General features: G+C 36.0%; 1 protein-coding gene across 1 annotated transcript in view; it reads left to right on the forward strand.

Annotated features, from left to right (window-relative positions):
• The first annotated feature begins 1,670 nt into the window (after positions 1-1,670).
• Positions 1,671-22,833, forward strand: part of Thsd7b (thrombospondin type 1 domain containing 7B) — an 817,905-nt gene continuing 796,742 nt past the window's right edge. Inside the window, exon 1 of the mRNA XM_042683500.1 lies at positions 1,671-1,809. Coding sequence (XP_042539434.1) covers positions 1,671-1,809 — 139 coding nt within the window. The remainder of the gene's footprint in view (positions 1,810-22,833) is intronic.

Genomic DNA, 22,833 nt, shown 5'->3' on the forward strand with positions numbered 1-22,833 from the left:
TACGCATATATATCTTTTATAAACAACTCTTGGCATTCACTCACAGTCAGACCAGCAGAGGATACTAGTAGAGGTATAAGAATATATTTTTCCTGGACAAGGGGCTATCTTTTTCAGCCTTACACAAAAAATATCATATGAGCTAGTAATAGCCTTAGAATAAGCTATAATTTAGTACTTGTATTTCTCACCCCCTTGATGAAGCATAGCCATGATCAATCATACTCTTGTCCCAAGGAAATATGACCAATTCAGTTCAGGACAAGAGTGTTAAAAAGTGTACCGAGGAGTGCTGCAAGTGTACTATGAAACCCCCTAACGGACCACTCTTTGGGGCAATTTTATTTTATTTCAACAAAATTCCTCCACTTTTGTCCTCATCAATATTTGGTATGTGATGGAGATATTCTAAGAGAAGGTCTGGGTGTCTTTCAATGCATTTTCTTCTTCCTTGGATTGAAGAAGGCCTTCAGAGAGCTGTGTACTTGAACTTCAGTGTTTGACATCTTAGAGTAATTTTTACTGATTTGTACTTTGCCACGATACTCTTTGTGTGTCCTAGGAGCCTCAGGAGACTGTACCATGTACTGTATAGTACAGATGATGTTGTCTGTGACAGTTGAACCAATGATGTGTCCAGCACATTTGCCCAACCTTACCTATATTTAGGAAGATTTTTGGTGGTAAATTCTACCACTGCTGGGAGCAGGGCTACGGTTGCTCCTAGTGGAAAAAGAACAGGTATAATGGTATAATTTAATCCTATACATATGAGGATATGGGACTAACTATTTCTTTTCTTTGGTGACTAGAAAACTCCCAGTCAGATTCACTATCTGTCTTTAGCACCTTTGCAGGTTGATCTTCAGGACAAAATTCCTAATTGTGATGCCTTTTATGTCTCAGTCTGCTTTCTATGCCTCCTGTGCCTGTGTCTGGCTCTGTATTAGTATCTATCTCATCTCTCCCTCCTTCTCCCTCCCTCTTCCTTTCCCACTCCCTCTTTTTATAATTTGTGTTCTAATCTGTGTTCTAAATCTCACCTCTATCCCATCTTCTCTCTCCTTTGTGTTCTTTACCGTGTCCACTCATCTAATCACCAGACCCCAAACACAAAAATGTCTTGTTCTCTTTCCCTGATGTGTCCTTTCTGAATTCTTTGAGCCCCTAAGATGCTTTCCTCTCTTCCTTTCTTCTCCTCTTCTTTCTTCTGAGGGTTTAACTCAGTCTTGTTCTTGGTTAGGCTGATGCTCTACCATTTGAATCATGACTCCAGCCCTATTTTTTGCTATTTATTTTGGAGTTAAGTGAGCTTTTCTGTCTAGGTTGACTTTGAGCCATGATTCTCAGATCTCAGCCTTCTGAGTAGATTATAGACCTGAGCCACTGATATCCAGCCTTTCTTTTCCAGTAAGAATAGGAGTATCTACTGAATCTGTAGAATGTCTGAATTTTATGAGGAAATATTGACAATGTAGCTAGTTAGCTATCGATTTCAAATGTTGATTATATATGTATATACTAATTTTGTGGTAATGGAACATTATTAATACTGCTCAAATGAGGTTTGTTACAAAGTAAATTTTTATTATTTCAGAAGAGAAGCAACTTACCTACTCTTTTTTTTTCTTTTAGGAATAGACAAGTCCAGTGTGTGAAAAATCTGAAGAATGTTTCCAAAGTGTAATTTTGCTGTTGGTTGCTGGGTATGGAGGACCACGAGGAAGCTGTTTCTGTTGCTTTCAGTCTTGCTGTTGCATGTGGCTCATCTGGAAGGCAAGAAGGATAATCAGTTCATCTGGAAAGCAGGTAGGAATGTCCTAGCGATTCCATAGCCACATTGTCATTAGTGAGAATAACATTCTTCTCATCTTTGTTCTTATTTATTGTGTAATAGGAAATACCCAGAGAAGAAAAATAGACTCTTTTTCTTTATTATACAGTTTAAATTGGATTTTTATTTTTGTCTAATTGTCATCTCCAACCATGATGCTTATTATCCTTTGGAATTTTCATGTTGCTGTTAATTAAAGTTATGATTTCCATGGCTACCCTAACTTCTTTGTCAAATATTTCAGCACATTTGTAGCAAAAATAACATCTGCATTTAACTGACATTTTCCCCTAAAAACAGTTTGGTACATACCTTTGTTTCAGGGTTTAATCTACTTAGCTATCATTAAATACTTCCCAGCATAGATTTGGGTTTGAGAGCATGAAAAGATATTCCAAGAAATTTACTTATTAGTTGGGACTATAACGTCACCTTTACATATTAGTAATACATGAAAAGTCTTATGTAACACTCTTTATATATACATAGATATGAATAATTTGAGTCCAGGTTTTGAGGCTTATCTCTAACATATGCTCTTTTTAAAATTTTTCCTTAATTTGGCAATGGAGTGATTTGTGAAATTTAATTTCAAAGTCTTAATAATTTATTAGTTTTAATTGTGAACTCCAAACATCTTGCTCTTTGTACAACTAATGTTTTCTTTTGTTCTGGATTTTAATTTTCTTAAAGTTCCATATTCAGCCATTTAAAATTTGTGTCACTGTTTCAAGAGTCCATTCTTGCATATATAGATAACTTGTACACTTAATATGTTGGATAGGAAATGTGATGTTGTATAAGATCTATAGTCCTCAGAGACTTTTCATTTTGGTCTCATCATCTGTAAATTAAATAGACTATGAACATATTGTCACCATGGAAATATGTATAAGAGTGATATTTGTAATATTTAAATTACTTTGCAAAAATGAAAATGAATTATGCTTTAAGGAATATTAAGAATGAAAAACCCAGCACCACTAGAGATACAGACTGGAGGAAATTTAATTGCATTAAAGCCTCTATAAATTAATTTAATTGTGGGTTCCAATACCACATTAGTGATTTGTATTTTTTCTCTTATAGCCATTTTACAGTGCTTTGGAATAGTTCTAAAAGTCAGAAGTGCCTTTCTGCAAATGGCACTTTGTTTTAATCACAAAAGACAAACATTTTACCAAATCAAAATAAGCATATTTATCTGGCTATGCTCCTGTCTACATTTCTCCAAGAAATGCAATTAAAATAGAAAGTAGCAAATTAAAAAATGAATGAACAAATGAGCTTATTTTGAAGCACATATATAGATGTGTGTCTTTCTGAAAGTTGGTAATTGGACCACCGTTGCACAAAATCAGCTGTTGACTAGTTTCATAACTATCGATTTTCAGAAATAGGAATCATTCCCAATTAAACACTGTGCATTGTTCAAAGTAAATATGTAAGTTATTGTCATTTTCATGTCTGTTCATTCCTTCTTTCCTTCTTTACCTTGTCATTTAAAAAGGTAATATTACCTATCTTTTTCATTTGGTTTTACTTCTACACCAAAATATTTGTAAGTAAGCATCCATTTAAAAAGTACAAAAACTTTACAGAGTATAAAATTAAAAGCCAGATTTCAAACTATACATTCAATTCTCCAACTTCTTTTATCTTCCACATATGTATATATGTGTGTATGTGTGCAAATAACACAAAACTTATGTGTAAGTATCTCTATCATTATTATGTGTGTTTCTGCCAGAAAATCAAGTGCCAAGGTAAAAACTATTGATAAAAACTGTGCAAGAATGAGCAAGGTTTAAAGACATCCATAGAAATTGTATAGTACCCCACTTGCCAAGATACATCAATGGGGTGTCTTTACTTCTAGGTCGTCAGGGGTAAAGAGAAAGAAAAATTCTTCAAATCTGGGAGGAAAACTTTATGGAGTGGATATCTGATAGACACTCTGGCCTTTAGAAGGATTGGGTCAATTTTGGATCACCATCTTCAAAAGTGACCATGACATCTCAAAATCTGTTATTTATTTACAAATGAGTTTAACATATTTTATTTTGATTTAAAGTATTTGGAGTTGAAATTAACTACATTTTAAGTAGGTTTTCAAACCTAAGAACACAGGCCCATTGTAATCTAGATTTTAAACAGATTTCCATGGAGAATCAGACAAAGGTACTATGATTTAGAAACCTATAAACATTCTATGGGTTTCCATTAGGTATCAACCATTTAAACTTTTTGTTAGTCTCCATTATTTTTCCACTGAATCAGAAGGTTAGATGATAGTTAACTTCATCCAAATTAGTGGCATTTCTGTGTGAATCTGGTCTTTGAAAACACAATAAGAAATAATAAGTGAGTCTTAGATTGCTAAAGGTTTTGTACTAAGGAGAATCTGGTGAATTGTGTGCTGTGGGGCTCTTGGTCTGAAAGGTTGATGAATCCCTGTCATCATTGTGATAAGATTCTGTGATCTATATTTAACATCTGAAAATCTATGCTAAGATCATGATAACAACAGTATCAGATAAGAAGAAGTTGCTGGCTGTTTTAAGTATTCATATATAACTATTCTTGTGTACCTGTCTTGCAGGGATTAGTAGATTATAATCTCTGAGACTATCATAACTATTACCCTCTCAAAAATATCTCAGATTGCTTCTAACACTAGCTCTTGTTGAATCTCTGCAACATTCTAGGCATGGTTTCAAGTAAATGAAATAATCAATGGAAGGAATGCTAGAAGGTAAAGTGTTTTTTAAAAAAGGGATATGTAGTGGTAAGGAGAAATAAGAAGTCTGAGTAGATTGTCTATAGGGTACATCACTGAAGAGATAAATTTGAATAAAGACCTGAAGAATTATAAGCTAGCTATAAGAATACTGAGATAAAGGACATTCCAGGCAGAGCGTACACAAGGACCAAGATCAGAACAGAGACGCAGAGAAACTTGAGAAGAGTGATAGGAAATCCGAATAGAGAGGAAATGGGCCAGGTCAGCCAGGTTCCACAAAAATATTGGAGGGTTTTGACAGAGCAGTGATGTGATCTGACTTTCTTTCTCAATAGTATTTGAATAAGATTATCATGATTTGCCAGTTGAAAAGACAAAGAACAAAGACAGTGAGACTATGTAGACACAAAGAAGGATGATACTACCTGGAATCAAGGACATGACAATAAATGTGGCAAAAAAGTGTTAAAATGTGGGTGCATTGTAGCCATAGTTTTCAAGCAGAAATGCTGTGGCCCACCCAGGTCTGGAGACATTTCTGATTGTACCAGGGGTACTACTGGCATCTGGAGATGCTTCTTAAAGTGAAAAGGCCAGTTCTTCCCCTAACAAAGAATTTTTATGTCCCAAACTGTCAATAGTATCCAAGCTGTGAAATGCTGATTTAAGGTAAAAATGGTGAGAATGGTTGATAAAGGACAGAGAAAAGGGAAAAGAGATGAGGTGATGCCAACTTGATTCTCAGAAGCTGAAAAGTGAAGGAAGTCATTATGTTTTTTTAATGATGGATCTGCTACTGCATACAGTGTTATGAGCTCAGGACTGGACATGCACACATTGTAAGACCATAAAAAATTCATGTGGCACTGTTGACTAGAAAGTTGGACATGTAGGATTTGAATGCAGGAAAGGTTTGTGTTGGAGATGCTCCTTTGAGAACTACTGGCAGAGGTAGAATTTAAATGTGGCCATAGAAATGAAGATGTGAACTTGAAATTGAAATTTACAATCCTGAATATGCAGAGAATAACATTCTAATTACTTCCTTTAGGGAGCCAAATGACATTAAAAAAGTTCCTGTGGAAAAATGCACATAACATAAACTTTACCATTTTAGCAGTTTGGAGGTGTAAAATTCAGTGATATTTCATATGCTTACAGTGTGGTAGAGCCATTACTGCTATCTAGTTTCAGAACATTTTCATTAGCCAAAGTCACATTTCACAAGTGAGCTTATAAAAAGACTAGAAAACAAATTTTGCTTTGGATAAGAACTTCTGAAAGAAAAAAATTGTTCCATAGTTGTTTCTTGTGACAGTTTCTTTTACTAAGCTTAAGTCATTCTAAGAGATTACTCCCATTAAATAGAAAGAGATAAAGCTTTTTACACAGTCAGAACCATGTTCAAATCCTGAATGTCTAAATGGAAGAAAGGTGTTTTACCTCCCTGAACCTTATTTATCCTTCTGGAATTGATAGTAATAACTAACATTTCACAGGACTGGTCTGAGAATTAAGAGGATATATTAAAATACCTAAAGTACAGTGGCCACTCAATAAATGTTAGCTACTATTTTATAATTGTTACATAATGATTTTATATTTGGAATATTTACTTATGTTTTGATATAATACAATTTTACACTCTTCCTTCTTAGATACATAAACCAGAAATGGTTACTTGTCAGCTATATACATTTCATTATCAATTATTTAAGTTATTTCACTAATATTTTAGATCTAAAACTTTTTATATGTAGATTCATGGGGAGTTTTTATTATGGTAGCTCTAATCAGTAACTAAGAATGGTGAGAATAATGGCCTATGTTTTTAGAATCAAGTAGGTAAAATAGAATCATACTTTTGGAGAAAAGGGGTTGTGAAAATGACATTATGCAAAGAAAAAGTATCTTATGTATATTCATACTTAATTATAGCTTAAATAATGACATTATAGCTTAATAATATTTTCAGTATAGGATTACTTTAAAGAAAAATTAGATTATATTACAAACACAAATAGTAAACCAGAAATGTTGGGTAAAACAAAAATTTCTAACAAGAAAGCAATTTTTAAAATATTCTTTCTGCATGAAGACAAATGCTTGGCTACTAAATAATACTCCTAGCCACAGATGAAAAATAGTACACCAACTCTGCTACTATACCATCCTGTCTGAAAATTGAAATTACTTCCAAGACCATAGGTGTTTAAAATTCCCAACTAGTAACTTGGTTTCATGTGCATGAATCTCAACCAGAAATACAAGGATTATTTTTTAAAATGGCAATATTGCTCCTATAAAGACAGAAGCACCACAAGAATGTACCTCAATGAAAGAGAAGTGGATGAAATCCAGACAGAGAAATTCAGAAAAGTGATTTTAAGGATGATCAGTGAAATTAAAGAGCATACATATAAATCTATAAATGAATTTAAACAATGCAAATAAAGAGCCAAACAAGGTCAAGCAATTCATATAAGCAGCTAAATAAAATAAGGAACACAATGCACAATATGAAAAATGAATTTAATAAAAATATAGAAACATTGAAAAAATCAAGTTGAGATTCTGAAAACAAAAAGGTCAATAAGTCAAGTGAAAACACAGTTGAAAGCCTAATAAATAGCTGAAGACAGAATATCAGGGCTTGAAAATCAAGTTGATGAATAAGGACATTCAGAATGAGATAAAAAATGTGAATGGAATATGCAATAACTTTGGGATAGCTTTGGGATTAAAAAATATATCAGCCCTATGAATCACTGACATAGAAAAACAAGGGATCCAAACTAAAGGTATAGACAGCCCATTCAAATCGGGCTCACACTGGCTTATACCAATGATGCCAGTACTTAGGAGGCAGAGATTAGAAATTGACAGCAAAAGAAACTACAGAGAATATTCAAACACCTGGACCTTGAAAACTAGTTTTGAGTGATCAGTGGGTAGTTCATGAAAGAAGGTAGAATAAAATTTTTTCTTAAAATCAGGCAAAAATGGGCTGGGAAGGTGGCTCAGTGGTAGAGCGCTTGCCTTGCATGCCAGAGGCCCTGGGTTCGATTCCTCAGCACCACATACGCAAAAAGAAAAAAGCCGGAAGTGGTGCTGTGGCTCAAGTGGTAGAGTGTTAGCCTTGAGCTGAAGAGCTGAGGGACAGCACCCAGGCCCAGAGTTCAAGCCCCACGACCAGACCTCCCCCCCCAAAAAAAATCAGGCAAAAATGAAAACACAACTTATTAGAATGTTTGAGAGACAGCAAAGACCTTTCTAAAAGGGAAGCTTCCATGGTTTCCCTCATTTGCAATAATTAGTATACATCTAGGATAATTGTATCAGATGAGCAGAAAAGTTCAAAAGCTACATACATATGACCGTATAAGAAGATACTAAGTGAAATTTACCCTGCGATGTGGACACAAGAGGTCTTTCTTTGTTGTTGTTATTTTTAATGTGCTAGGTGATACATTTTTTTTGTTTCCTTTGTATGTTCTCCCCTCTATGGTATATGCCCTATTGTAACTGTACTTGATTTTGGTACCCTGCATTGTGTATATACATTTTTCTAATTTGGAGAGGGAAAGGGGAATAACAAAACGCTGAAACAAGGATATAGGATGACCCATTGCAACAATGATACCCACAAGACAGTATATTGGAAATGAACTTCACAACTTTGAGGAAGAAGTAAGAGAGGTGGGAGAGGGAAGGGATAATGGGAGAACAACAAGGGAGGGGGGTAACAATGCTCAATAAGATATGTACTCATTGCCTTACTCATGTAACTGCCCCTTTGTAGAGCATTTTTACAAGAAAATAAAATTTTTTAAAAAGGAAAGCTTATAGCCATTAAAAAAATTAGATCTCAGATAACAACTTAATATAGAACCTTGGTATCTTAGAAAAACTTAGAAAAACTATCTGTTTTCTATAATGATGTTTGGTTTTCTGTTGAGACATATACCATGTATTTGTATTCATATGATATGTTCATTTTATAAATAAACAAAAGACTGCTGCATTTATTTTTCCTTTTGCTTTGTTTTCTTTGAATCTTCTACCTTCCCACCAGTACTCTAAGAGGCCATACTTGCAAACACTGAAGCACACATCCCAAGACTTGCATTGTTTTCTTTGGGTCATCTTTTCCTTCCTTCCTTCCTTCCTTCCTTCCTTCCTTCCTTCCTTCCTTCCTTCCTTCCTTCCTTCCTTCCTTCCCTCCTTCTTTCCTTCCTTCCTTTCTTCCTTCCTTCCTTCCTTCCTTCCTTCCTTCCTTCCTTCCTTCCTTCCCTCCTTCCTTCCTTCCTTCCTTCCTTCCTTCTTTCCTTTCTTTTCTTTCTTTTTATGCACTTACATAAATATAATTAGCATATTTAAACATGCAGAATTAGATATGCTTTAACAATATAGATTACCTCAAAACCATTAAAATTTTAACATATAACTTAAATTTGATAGAAAATGATTCTCATATTAAGAGATGTATTTTTCAGAAACATGAAAATCTGACTTTAAACCTATCACAGAATACAATCATTACTAAAAATTCAGCTCACATTTTCCCTCAACTTTTCTTCCCAACTTCTAATACTTTGGTGTAATAGCCCTACTGATATACAATCTACTAATTTAAAATGTAGACGTAGAGCCCTGAACACATGTTCTGAGTGAAAGTCAGTTTCCAGAAGACCTTTATATAGTTAGAGGAGTCTTATGAACTCACCAGAATAAGCAAGTCTTAATTAGCTGTGGATAAAGGTTAAGGTGGATGAGAGTTGACAATGGAATGTTATTTGGTTTGGGATCTTTTTCAAGGGAGATAAAAATGTTCTAAGTGTAAATTGTGATGGGATGTCTTTCTCCAGCGTTGCCATACAATGTAGAGTGAAATACAGTTGTCATCAGTGGAATATCTGTGTCTTATTCTTCTCTTCTCTTTTTTTGTCATTCTCTACAAATATTATATTCACCTTTTAGTTCTGCTCAAATGGGGGTACATTGGAATTAATATTTCAAATCATTTCTTGTTGAAAAGGATTTTTATGTATGTCAGGCACTTGATTTATAGCTTGGCTTGTGAAGTTCAAGATTAAAAACATTTTTCCTTCCAAATATTTAATATCTTTTCTAGTGTTTTTTCCCCTCTGGTGTCATTACTGAAGTTTGATGTTATACTGATCTCAACTCTTTGTCCACTGCTACCTGTTTCATTCTTTCTGGAAATTTCTTACGTATAGATTACTAAAATGTCCTGATTATATGTTTTGAGGAAGGTCTTATTTTCTTCATGTTCAGATTTTATTTGGATATTTCAATTGATATATCCATTTCCTACACTTCTGAGATATACTTCCATATGATTTCTCTCTGTTATTTTTTGTTTCTTTTGAAACTTCCTAAACAGGTGTTGGGTCTCTGTAACCAGTTTACAGATATTTCCTGTCTTTATGTTTGTCTTTTTCATTTCATTTCTTTTCTTATTTTTTAAGATTTTATTTATTTAGTTATTTAGTTAGTTATATTGTGAAAATGCCATACAGAGGGGCAGAGGGGTTACAATTACATGGGCAAGGTAATGAGTACATTTCTTATTAAGCATTCTTGCCTCCTCCTCTGTTTCCCCTTCCCATCCCTTCCCATCTCCACTGCCCCCCCCCCCCCAAAATTGTAAAGTTCGTTTTTCTACATAATGTCTTGTACTTCTCATTGTTGCGATGGGTCCACCTGTCTCTCTATTTAAACAATTTGTTTTTTCCCTTCCCCTTGACATCAAATACAGTGAAAACAAGAGTTATACCGTGGGGGAGGGACATACATACAAAGCAACAAAGAAATATCTTATAAATATGTTGGAAACAATAGCAAGAAAGAAAAAAACATTTGAGTTCTTATCTTGGGGTTCATTTCACCTAACATCAACTTATCTGACCGTTTCTGCTTGTCTCAGACATATACTAGTTATTGCAAATAAGGGAAACCATGAGACCTATGTTTCTTTGGGCCTGGCTTACTTCACTTCATATAATTTTTTCCAAGTCTTTCCATTTCCTAACAAATGAGGCAATGCCATTCTTTCTGATGGAGGCATAGAATTCCATTGTGTATATATACCACATTTTCTTGATCCATTCATCTACTGAGGGGCATCTGGGTTGGTTCCATATCTTAGCTATGGTAAATAATGCTGCAATAAACCTAATAGTTGTGCTGGTAGGCTTTAGTGTGGTCTTGTTTGTGATCATTTGGGTAAATTCCCAAAAAGGGGATTGCTGGGTCATAGGGGATCTCTATGTGAAGTCTTTTGAGGAACCTCCATGCCTTTTTCCAAAGTGGTTGAACAAGTTTACACTCCCACCAACAATGCAGTAAGGTTCCCTTCTGTCCACATCCCCTCCAGCATCTGGGACAAAGGCACCAGACCCGATGGGCAAGCGGATTCTACTGAGTTGTCTTTTTCTTTTTTCTTTTTTTTTTTTTTTTTTTTTTTGTCGGTCATGGGGCTTGAACTCTGGGCCTGGGCACTGTCCCTCAGCTCTTCAGCTCAAGGCGAGCGCTCTACCACTTGAGCTACAGCGCCACTTCCGGTTTTCTGGTGGTTTATTGGAGATAGGAGTCTCACGGTCTCTCCTGCCCGGGCTGGCTTTGAACCGAGATCCTCAGATCTCAGCCTCCTGAGTAGCTAGGATTACAGGCGTGAGCCACCAGCGCCCGGCGTCTTTTTCTTATAGTTACTAAAATTTCATTTTTAACAATTCTCTTGTATATATACACACACCCATATATATATACATATATATGGGTGTGTTTATTTTGGCAACATATTTTTAGTTTATAAGATGTTACCAGGCACTGATGTTTTATGGCTATAACCCTTGCTACTTAGGAGGCTGGAATCTGAGTATCCTGGTTTGAAGCTACCCTGTAAGCAGGAATCAGTTAACTATCAAAAAAACAAAAGTGAAGCTATGGCACAAGTGACAGAGCAAACCTTGAGCAGAAAGATCAGGGAAAGTACCCAGGCCCTGAGTTCAAGCCCCAGTACTGACGTGTGTGTGTGTGTGTGTGTGTGTGTGTGTGTGTGTATGCACACACAGATGTTTTACTTATTCTGAGAACTGGTTAAAACTGCAGTCTATTTTTCAGATGTAGTGCCTTTAAGTCCAGATGATTTTGATGCTAATAGCTTTTTCCTTCTGTTCTCTCCACCATTTGTATTTTCTTTAAATCACTGTTTGCATTTCACTCATTTTCTTTGAGGGTGGCCTCTGAGAAAGGAAACTTTCTTCTGATATCCATTGATTATTGGCTATCTCTTAAGTGTCTCAGTAAATGAAGCACTGGTAACTAATCATTTTGTGCCTATGACTCAATTGTTGGACTTCACTCTCAGTATGTCTTCAGTGATAAGCTTTTTTTTTCTTTTCTTTTTTATTCTGTATATGGGTTACATAAATTCTATGCCCACCAATATCTAAAGGTCTTTTATTAAGAGAAGACTAAGGACCTAAGAACTAATATTATCCCAAACACAATGACTTGAAAACACTACCACATACTTCTCTTAGGTGAAAGTTGCATGATTTGTAGTTTTAATAAATTAATTAATTAATTGTCAGTTGTGGGGCTTGAACTCTGGGCCTTTGTGCTGTCCCTCAGCTCTTCAGCTTAAGGGAAGTACTCTAGCACTTGAGCCACAGTGCCACTTCCGGTTTTCTGAGTGGTTTATTGGCGATAAGAGTCTCACAGACTTTCCTGCCTGGGCTCGCTTTGAACTGTGATCCTCAGATCTTAGCTTCCTGAGTAGCTAGGATTACAGGCGTGAGCCACTGGTGCCAGGCTCAGGTTTGGAGTTTTTGTTGACCTGCAGCTCTCCCCATGTTTATTCAGTCAGACATATTTCTTCTATGTTGTGAAAAGGCATTATTCTTCTTTGTCCATCTAAGCTGTGTAAAGGATATTTTCATGTTATAGTTGATGAAAAAGGCGCAATGTTGAAATTTAAGGCAAAAGATTTCAAATAAGAGACATAGAAGTTGCAAACATGTAATTTTTTATTGCAGATTAACAGCTATGAGCTAATGGCTTAAAACCATAAAAACCATTATTATTGTCCGTACAACCAGGCTCAGCTAGGTGTTTGCATTCAGTGATGGAGATTGACATTATCCACATGCTTGGCACTTGGATAATGGAGAATCAAATTGGAAGAATGGGAACAACTGGGGTTCTTCAAGTATCTCTTTTCGTGTGGCCTCTCTATATGTTCTCATCATGAGGAAGCCTCTGAGAAGTCATGATTCTAGCATGATAGGTGCAGAATTCCAGAACAAGCCTCTACAGAGAAAAAGGCAAAAGTTTCATGGCTTGTTCTAACTAACCTAGCATCACACATGGTCACTTTGGCTAAATTTTATTAGCTATAAAGAAGTCTCCAACAAGGAAGCCAGATTTTATCTCTTGATAGAAGTGACTAAGAATTTATAGACAGGTTTTAAAACCACCATGGTTCATAACTTAACATTCCATCGGTGAGAAGAGTGACCTGATCCTCTCTAGCCTGAAGGGAGGATGGAAGATATAACCTGTATTTGAGCAGATAAGCAAGAAAAGACAATCAGCTTAGTAACAGTGAGCAGTTTTCATTACACTGCTCTTTAATGTTTCTTGAAATTAATTCTTCTTAGACTGGAAACTCTTTAATATTTCTTGAAGTTAATTCTTCTTAGACTGGAAAGAAGGGAAGGGGATGAGGTCTGGGAAGAGGTAGTTTGACATTCAGTCATCAATATTGTACCTCATTCATCTTTTGAATTGACACATACATACACATATTCATTACATTCCACTTTGATAGTGTCAAAGATGTTCTCCTGAAGAGATGAATTTACCACCTATTTTCCTACAGTTTTGAAAAAGGACAGGGAAAAGGACTTAGCTGACTAGTTAATTCCACTAACGAACATTTAATTGTTCTTCATTTCAAGTCACAAGTCTTGCTCCTTATTTCTATTTGCCAGGCCTTTCTAGAGTTCTGCAAGCATGGACTGACATTTTATTGTTAGCATATTCTTTTATAGGCACTTATTCTTCGGCTTCCTTTTCCTTGCCTGGAGGTTTGGAGTTCCTTTCTATCCAGAAATTTTTTTACTCCTTTCTCTATATTTCTGTTTGAGAGTTATATCATTCAATACCTTTACTGTGATTTTAGTGAAGTAATGGGAGAGTATGAAAATATATGCATATATTACATTTCTCACATTAATGGAAAATATTCTCATTTACTTGGATTTCCAATCACTTCTACTATAGGCTGTTTATGAAATGGAAAGCATGTTACACTGTGCTAGTCTTAGGATAATTGACTCAGTTGTTTTCTTTGTACATGTGCTACAAAAAAAATCTAAAATTAAGTGGTCACCAAACTTTATGAAGCTTAAAACTTTGAAAGAATGAAATAATTCAAATAATTGAGATAGTTGAGAAGCACATTGAAGTATTAGATTGGCGACTGATATGGGAAAGTGTTTTGCCTGGTACTCAAATCAGCAATGGAGCACATTCCTTTATGACACCTGGAAATACATGCCTTCAACCTTGAGAGTTTTGATCAAAGAGTTTTGATACCTACACTTGAACTATCATTAAAAAATACAGGATTTCATGCAAAGAAAGAGTCAAATCTCAAAACAAGTCACACTTATCAGAGTGAGACAGAAACATGATTGAAAGACTACATGTCAGTATTATGAACTCCTGAAACAACCTATTTAAAAGCTTACTTTGCTTTTTCTTCCTGGTCATTACTTTAAGTGTTGTAAAACAGCAATGAGCTGAACCCATATTAGTGAATCTTAGTGAATCCATGACTATGTCAAAGGTTATCATATGACTCTGAGTTTACAAAGTATTCCAAATAACTATCAAAATTTATATTTTGATATATATACATTTGTATCAAATTTACATATTGATATTTCAACAGAGTTTCTGAAACTTGATAGTCACAAAGGACATCAGTGCCTTTGGTGATTCCTGAGACTCATAATTAGAAGTTAAAAAGTGTAGGGTTAGAATCAGTCATATTTGCTATTTTCTTTCATGTGCACACTCTTAAAGTTTACTTTTTTAGCAGATGTATGAGCATAGCATAACCAGCTTATCTTTTTCTTTCTTTTTCTCTTTGAGTTACTATAGGAACCAACCAAATTGCATATGATGTTGTTACCCCTCCTCATAGAGAATCTATAAACACAAAGAAATACAACATTTTTATTTCTTAATTTCATATTAACTGGTGACCATTGTTTTGCATTTGATGACACAGATAAATTTATATGCTATGTAGAAACTTCTCTTTCAGATCATTATAATATTTATTGACTTGAAATGACAAATCTTACCCATTTAAATATGTAAGTCAACTTTTTTAAAATTTGCAACCATTTCCAGTTTCATTTTTCTGCATGGCTATTTGTATTTAATTGGAATTCTCACTCCTAGTTGTAGGCAACCACTAAACAAGTACCATGTTGGTATTTTGTGACAAGCTGCTTTCACTTTTCATAATGTTTTAGAGATTTATTCATGTTATAACAAATATCAGTACTTTGTTTCTTTTCTTATTTTCTTATGGCTCAAAACTAGTTCTTTGGCCTGTTACAGCATTTCTTTTTAAATTTATGGACATTTGCATTCTATCTTCTTTTGAGATATGGGTAATGTAATCCTAGTATGGAAACCAGATGTAGATATATGTTTGCACTTTTCTTGGGAGTGGGATCACTAAGTTGTAGGACAAATAAATGCTTAATTTCTTAAGTAATGCAGACTATTGACTATTGTGTAATACAGCTATAATATTTTGTGTTCCTTTTTTTGAAGAACCTTCATACTGTAGTATGGAGTGTTTGAACAAGTTTACACTTCCACCAACAATGCAGTAAGGTTCCCTTCTGTCCACATCCCCTCTAGCATCTGTTGTTATTAGAGTTCTTGATTCTAGCCATTCTAACTGGGGTGAGGTTGTATCTCAATGTTGTTTTGATTTGCATTTCTTTTATGACTAAGGAGGTTGAGCATTTCTTCATGTGTCCATTGGCCATCCTTCTTTCCTCTTCAGAGAAGTTTCTCTTTAAATCTTTAGCCCACTTATTTATTGGGCAGTTGTCTCTTTGAGGATGTGTTGTTGGGGGAATTTAATTTTTTGAGTTCCAGATACATTTTAGATATGAGACCCTTGTCTGTTGTATGGCTTACTATTGATCTTTCTATGTCCTTTGTCATGCAGAAGCTGTGCAATTTCATGCAAACCCATTTGTCCAATATTTGATTGATTGTGTTTCTGGGTCTCTATTAAGAAAATTTCAGCCTGTGCCAAGGAGATCTAGGATTTCTCCTATTCCATACTGTAATGTTTTCCGGGTGTCTGCTTTGACTCCCAGGTCTTTGATCCATTTGGAGTTGATTCTGGTGCAGGGTGATATATAAGTTTCTAGCTTTAGTTTTCTACAAGTAGTTAACCGATTTTGCCAGCACCATTTATTGTAGAGGTCGTCTTTCTTCCATTCTATGATTTTTTGCTCCCTTATCGAAGATTAGATGGCTATAGGTCTCTAGGTTCATTTCTGGATTTTCAATTCTATTCCATTGGTCTATTCCAGAGGTCCCTTCTTGAGCCAGTAGTAATCTGTTTTGAAATTTGATATTGATATTCCTCCAGCACTCTTCTTTCTGTTAAGGATTGTTTTTGGTATTCAGGGTCTTTTATTGTTCCACATGAAATTTTGGATTGCCTCTTCTATTTCCTTGAAGAATGTGGTTGGAATATTGATAGGTATCGCATTGAATTTGTAGATAGCTTTGGGAAGTATTGCTATTTTCATGATGTTGATCCTTCCAATCCAGGAGCATGGGAGGTCTTTCCTTTTTCTACATTCTGTTTTCATTCCCTTTTCAGGTTTTTAAAGTTTTCATCATAGAAGTCCTTCACTTCTTTGGTTAAGTTAATTTCTAGGTATTTTATTTTTTGTGGGGCTATTACGAATGGAGTTGCTTTCCTGATTTCAGCCATATTTTTCTCATTGTTGGCATACACAAAAGCCATTGATTTTTGAGGGTTAATTTTATTACCTTGTTACTTAGCCAAAGTTTCGAATTAGCTGTAATAATTTGGGAGTGGAGTCCTGTGGGATTCTTTAAATACAAGATCATGTCATCTGCAAAGAGGGAGAGTTTTACTTCATCTTGCAACATTTGAATCTTTTTATGTTTGCATCTTGTCTTATTGCTGTAGCTAGGCATTCTAATGCTAGATTGAAGAGAAGTGGAGAGAGTGGGCATCCTTGTCTCGTTCCTGAGTTAAGAGGAAATGACTTTAGTTTTTCACCATTAAGTATAATGCTGGCTGTAGGTTTATCATATACAGCCTTTATTGTATTGAGGAATGTTCCATGGATTCCTAATTTTTCCAGAGTCTTCATCATAAAGGGGTGTTTTGTCAAATGCTTTCTCTGCATCTATTGAGATAACCATGTGGTTCTTATCCTTGCTCTTGCTGATGTGATGAATTATATTAATTGATTTGCGCATATTGAACCTGCTTTGCATCCCTGAAATGAATCCTGTTTGATCGTGGTGTATGATTTTTTGGATGAATTGTTGATGTCGATTGGCCAAGATTTTGTTGAGAAGTTTTGCATCAATGTTCATCAAAGAAATGGGTCTATAGTTCTCTTTTTATGATGAGTCCCTTCCTGGTTTTGGGATGAGGATTATGATGGCTTCATAGAATGAGTTCGGTAGTGAATTTTCTCTTTCAATTTCATTGAAGAGTTGGGGGAGTATTGGTGTGAGCTCTGCTTTGAAGATCTTGTAGAATTCCGCTGTAAATTCATCTGGTCCTGGGCTTTTCTTAGATGGGAGGTATCTTATTTCTATTTCAGTGCTCAATACGGTCTGTTAGGTTGGTTTACCTCATTTTGGTTTGCTTTCGGCATGTCGATATTTGCTAGGAAAAGGTCCATTTCTGCCAATTTCTCAAATTTATTAGCATAAAGGTCTGGGAAGTATTCCCTTACAATGTTCTGAATCATGGTTCTGTGATGATATTTCCATTCTTATCTCTGAGTTTATTTATTTGGGTGTGGTCTCTTCTTTTTCTGATAAGATATGTTATGGGTCTGTCAATTTTGTTAATTTTTTCAAAGAACCAACTCTTTGCTTTGTTGATTCTATGTTTTTTTTTTTTTTGCATTCTAATTCATTTAATTCTGATTTAGTTTTAATTATTTCTTTCTGTCCACAGATTTCATTTACTGGGTTTATCTTGCTGCTCTTTTTCAAGGAGGTTCAGATGTTTCATTAAGTTGTTGGTTTCAGATCTCCCCTATTTGTTGATGTAGGAACTCAGAGCTATAAACTTGCCCCTGAGTACTGCCTTTGCTGGGTCCCAGGGGAGCTGGTAATTTGTGTGTTCACTTTTGTTGAATATCATGAACATTTGAATTTCCTTTCTAATCTCTTCCATGACCCACTGGTGATTCAACAGTGTGTTGTTCAGCCTCCATGTGTTACAGGACTTTCTTTGGTGGCTTTTGGTATTGAGTTCGAATTTTATTCCTGTGTGGTCTGAGAGAATGCAGGGCATAACTTCAATGTTTCTGAATTTGGACAAGTTTGCTTTGTGACCTAAACTGTAGTCTATTTGTAAAATGTTCCATGTGCTGCTGAGAAAAATGTGTATTCTGATGCTGTTGGGTGAAATATTCGGTAGATGTTGTTAAATTGATTTATGAAGTTGTTTAGATCTGTGGTTTCTCTTGTGAGTTTTTGTCAAGTTGGTCTATCTAGTGGGGATAATGGTGTGTTAAAGTCCCCAAGAATTAATGTCTTTGGATCTATGTGAGATTTGAAGGAAAGCAGTGTTTCTTGGATAAATTTGGGTGCTCTGTTGTTTGGCAATTAGATATTTAGAATGATAATATCCTTCTGAAGGAGAGATCCCTTAATTAGTATGTAGCAACCTTCTTTATCTCTTCTCACTAATTTTAATTTGAAGTCTATTTTATGTGATATTAGGATTACAATTGCTGCCTGTTTATGGGGGCTGTTTGCTTGGTAGATTTTGTTCCAGCCTTTCCCTTTCAAAATACTTTTATTTTTATGGGCAAAGTGTGACTCCTGAAGGCAGCAGATAGAAGGATCTTGCTTTTTAATCCAGCTAGAGAGTGTGTTGCTTAATTGGAGAGCTAAGTCCGTTAATGTTGAAAGTTAGCACTGAGAAGTGTTTGGTAGTTCCTTTCATATTATCCACCTTATGGGGGCTGTGACAACTGCGTTTTTCCTATGGTTCTTAGATTCTCAGTTTCGATGCGGTTTCTTGGCCTTTATTGTGGTCTTGTTGGTTTTCTATGTGTCGGACATCTTTAAATATCTTTTGTAGTGCTGGTTTGGTGGAGATACATTGTTTCAGTTATTCTTTGCTATGGAAGTTTTTTATTTGACCTTCGGTTATGAAGGAGAGTTTATCTGGGTAGAGTATTCTTGGTTGATAGCTGTTTGTCTTCAGGGCATGGCATACATCATTCCAGGCTCTTCTTGTTTTAATTGTCTCTGCTGAGAAATCTGAGATGATTCTAATTGGTTTCCCTTTAGAGGTGATTGATTCTTTGTCCTTGACAGCTTTAAGGATCCTTTCCTTGGTCTGGATTGATCCTGTGCAGATTATAATGTGATGCGGGGATGTCCTGTTCTGGTGTGATCTATTTGGGGTTCTGAAAGCTTCTTGTATCTTGATGCATGTTTGGGAAGTTCTCTGTTAAGTAAATTTCCTAGAACCTTAACTTCTGTCTCTAAGTGCTCCTCTACACCTATTATACTCAGATTAGGCCTCGGGGTGGTGTCTTCCAAATGTTGAATAGATCTATCATATTTCTTGGATTTGTCTTGGATAGTTGTATGTTTTTTTCTCTATAATATCTAGGCTGTCTTCAGTCCCCAAGATTCGATCTTCTGCAAGGTCCAACCTACTGTCAAGGCTTTCTACTTTGTTTTTTATGTCTTTTCCTTCTAATTGGTTGGCTTTTCACATTCTTTGTTGCAGCTTTGTTTTAGATCTTTACTTCCTTAATTTGGTGTTCAGTGTTTATTCTCAAATCACTTAGTTGATTGGTTATGGTTTCCTTGGACTCTCATTCTTTCTGTCATGCTCCACTCAGAATTCCCTTTGTGGTCTCCCTGAATTCTTTCAGCTGTTTATGGATTCCACGAATGGCTCTATTGATCTTTGTCTATTCTCATCCTGTTCTCACAATTCCTGTATTACTCTTTGATTAGCTTCTTCACATTCACACAATTCCTGTAGTTCTCTTTGATTATTCTCAGCCTGCTCATATAATCCCTGTGTTTCTCTTTGACTGTTCTCAGTCTTCTCAGACAATTCCTGTATTTTTCTTTCACTGTTCTCAGCCTGCTCACGCAATTCCTGATTTTCTCTTTGACTTCACAACCTGCTCATGCAATTCCCGTATTCATCCTTGAGTAGCTTCTTCATGCTCATGCAATTCCTGTAATAACCTTTGGTTGCCTCCTCTTGCTCCCTATCACGCTCACACTGAGTCCTTTGCAGGTTTTCAATCTTTTCATTCACCATGTTTACCAGTAGTGTTTGTAGAGATTTTGGGGAACTTTCCTCTGGATTGTTCATTAACTGTTCTGTCACCTGATTATCATGAGTGGGAGTTTGAGATACCTGGACTTGCCATTTTTCTTGTGTTTTTCCAGCTTGTTCTGGCCATTTGATATGAAAGTAACACCAATTTTGTGCTAGAACACTATTTTAAGGCAAGCATCAACCAGAGTCCTGTAGTTGCACAGTCAAAATGACTGCAGATACATTCTACTTCAACAGATACAATCTATTCAACATCATACAACTATGGATTAATGGACTAAGAACAGCAATGAAAGATTTGACAAACCAGAAATTATTAGGTTTAGGGACAAATGTGAGGAAAATTAGGATTAGAGGGATGTGGAGAGGTAAAAGGAGAGTGAATTTAACCAAGTCCTAATCTCAGAAAGGGAAATGGGTTGGAGAGAATGGTAGGAGAGAGATTTAAAAAAAAAAAACAAGAAAAAATGATAAAACAAACATTTAAATTTTAAAAGTGAAACACTTAAAATTATGAAATTATAAAAAATTATATTGAGAGAAGAAAAGGATAGGATGAGAGGAGGGAAGGGATAGAAAGGAATCATAAAAAAATTAAAAAATAAAAATTCTTAAAATTAGTTACTTGAAAACTATATGGGTGTAAAGAGATAATACTGCTATTAAAGTAGTTAAACTTAAGAGGTTGTGAATTGAGTAATCATTTCTGGATTAAGTATGCACACAGAGGATAATGTTTAATAATCAATGATGAGGATATATCTAGGGATGAGCAGGACACTAATTAAGTCACTCAAAAAAGAAAGAGAGAAAAAAAGTGAAAAGAATAATAAAAATAAGGACCAAAAATTCAAAAGAGATTTAAAAGAAAAAGCACACATACATATACACCTAAAATAAAAATTATGAGAGAAAAAAGATAAATAGAAAACAGTTTTTAAAATTTAAAAAAAAGTTCATTTTCGACATAACGACTTGTACATCTCATTGTTGCAATGGGTCCACCTGTATCCCTATTTAAATGATTTGTTTTTCCCCTTCCCCTCCACAAATTATACCGACATCAAATACAGTGAAAGCAGCAGTTATACTGTGGGGGAGGGACATACAAAGCAACAAAGAAATAATCTTATAAATGTGTTAGAAACAAATGCATGAAAGAAAAAAAAATTTGAATACATAACTTAGGGTTCATTTCCCTAACATCACCTTATCTGACCTTTTCTGCTTGACTCAGACATATACTATATATAAATGTCGAAAACGAATTTTACAACTTTGGTGTGTGTGGGGGGGAGCGGGAAGGATTGGGTGGAGGGGCAAGGGGAGAATGGGAAGGGGAAACAAAGGAGGAGGCTACAATGCTTGATAAGAAATGTACTCATCATCTTGCCCATGTAATTGTAACCCCTCTGTACAGTATTTTCACAATAAAAAAAAAAGAAAAAAATGTTAAAAGGTACAAAAAGAGTTCTTTGATTTTTTTTTTTTTGTTGGGGGTGGAGAGGAAATGGGATAATCCTGTATCTCCCCTAATCAGTCTCTTGGTGAAGTCTGTGTTCTGCTTGTGGTGCTTGGTTTTTCTGTGGCTTGATTGGTTTCTTAAGTCAGTTTGTTTGAACAGGCAGAAGAATGCTCTGTGTTCCCTAGGATTTTGTGATCCTCCTCCCAGGCTAGTTTAGTTGAGGGAGATCTGCTTTGAGTATCAAAAACGAGAGAGATGGCTGTTTCCTCTAGTTTGGAGATGCTGTGACCAGGCTAGGTTCTGGGTAGGGTTGAGGCCTTTCAGCAAATAGCTTTTCCCTGAGGGGCTAACTCCTGAGACACTCACAGAGCCCAGCCTGGAGCCATTCTCAGGGTTTATGTTTACCAAATTTCAATTGTTTGTCTAGGTTGCTGTAGGGAGGGGCAGCTTCTGGTTCTGTTTACCCAGTGAAGAAAGTCACTCCCCTGGTAGCCAAGCTTACTCTGCCTTGGTCAGATGACTTTCCCCTGGGTGGAGCTGAGCCTGGGAGGTCAGGTCAGGATCCTCTGACCTGCTAAGTGACTCTTTTGTTTTCTTCCAAGGCCTGAGTTGGAGCTAGCTGCTCAGCTGGGCCTTTGTCATGATCAAAGATGGAGATGTCCGGTGGTGGGGGAGGGGCGGTCTTCCCTCCTCTGCTCCCAGAGAAGGAATGAGGATGTCAGGGTTCTAATCATGAGAGATCTTGATTCCTGGGCCACCTCTGGTCTGCGATCTGCAGGATGAAGATATCTGCCCTTGTCAGTTCTTGTTGGTGTTGAGTAGAATCTGCTCACCTGCCACCTCTGGTGCCTTTGTCCTGGACTCTCTCCTTAGGTATAGAGGCTATGGCCACTGCCGCTTCTGCCGCAGCCACCACAGCTGCAGGTACCAGAAAGTGTTCAGATCTGTCTCCTTGCCTGGATTTTCCCTCTCTGGCAAAACTCTCTGTACTGTGATGGCACACTTGGTGTAATTCTCTAGCCTAGGACTGTTCACTGGAACACTAAAACTGCTTTCTATGTGAGAGATTGTTTAGCCTTCAGGTTTTCCTTCGCTGTCTTCCTCTGAATCCTTGTTAT

This window comes from Dipodomys spectabilis, unplaced genomic scaffold (assembly GCF_019054845.1).
Source record: "Dipodomys spectabilis isolate Male_0828 unplaced genomic scaffold, ASM1905484v1 ptg000081l, whole genome shotgun sequence".
NCBI classification, from domain to species: domain Eukaryota; kingdom Metazoa; phylum Chordata; class Mammalia; order Rodentia; family Heteromyidae; genus Dipodomys; species Dipodomys spectabilis.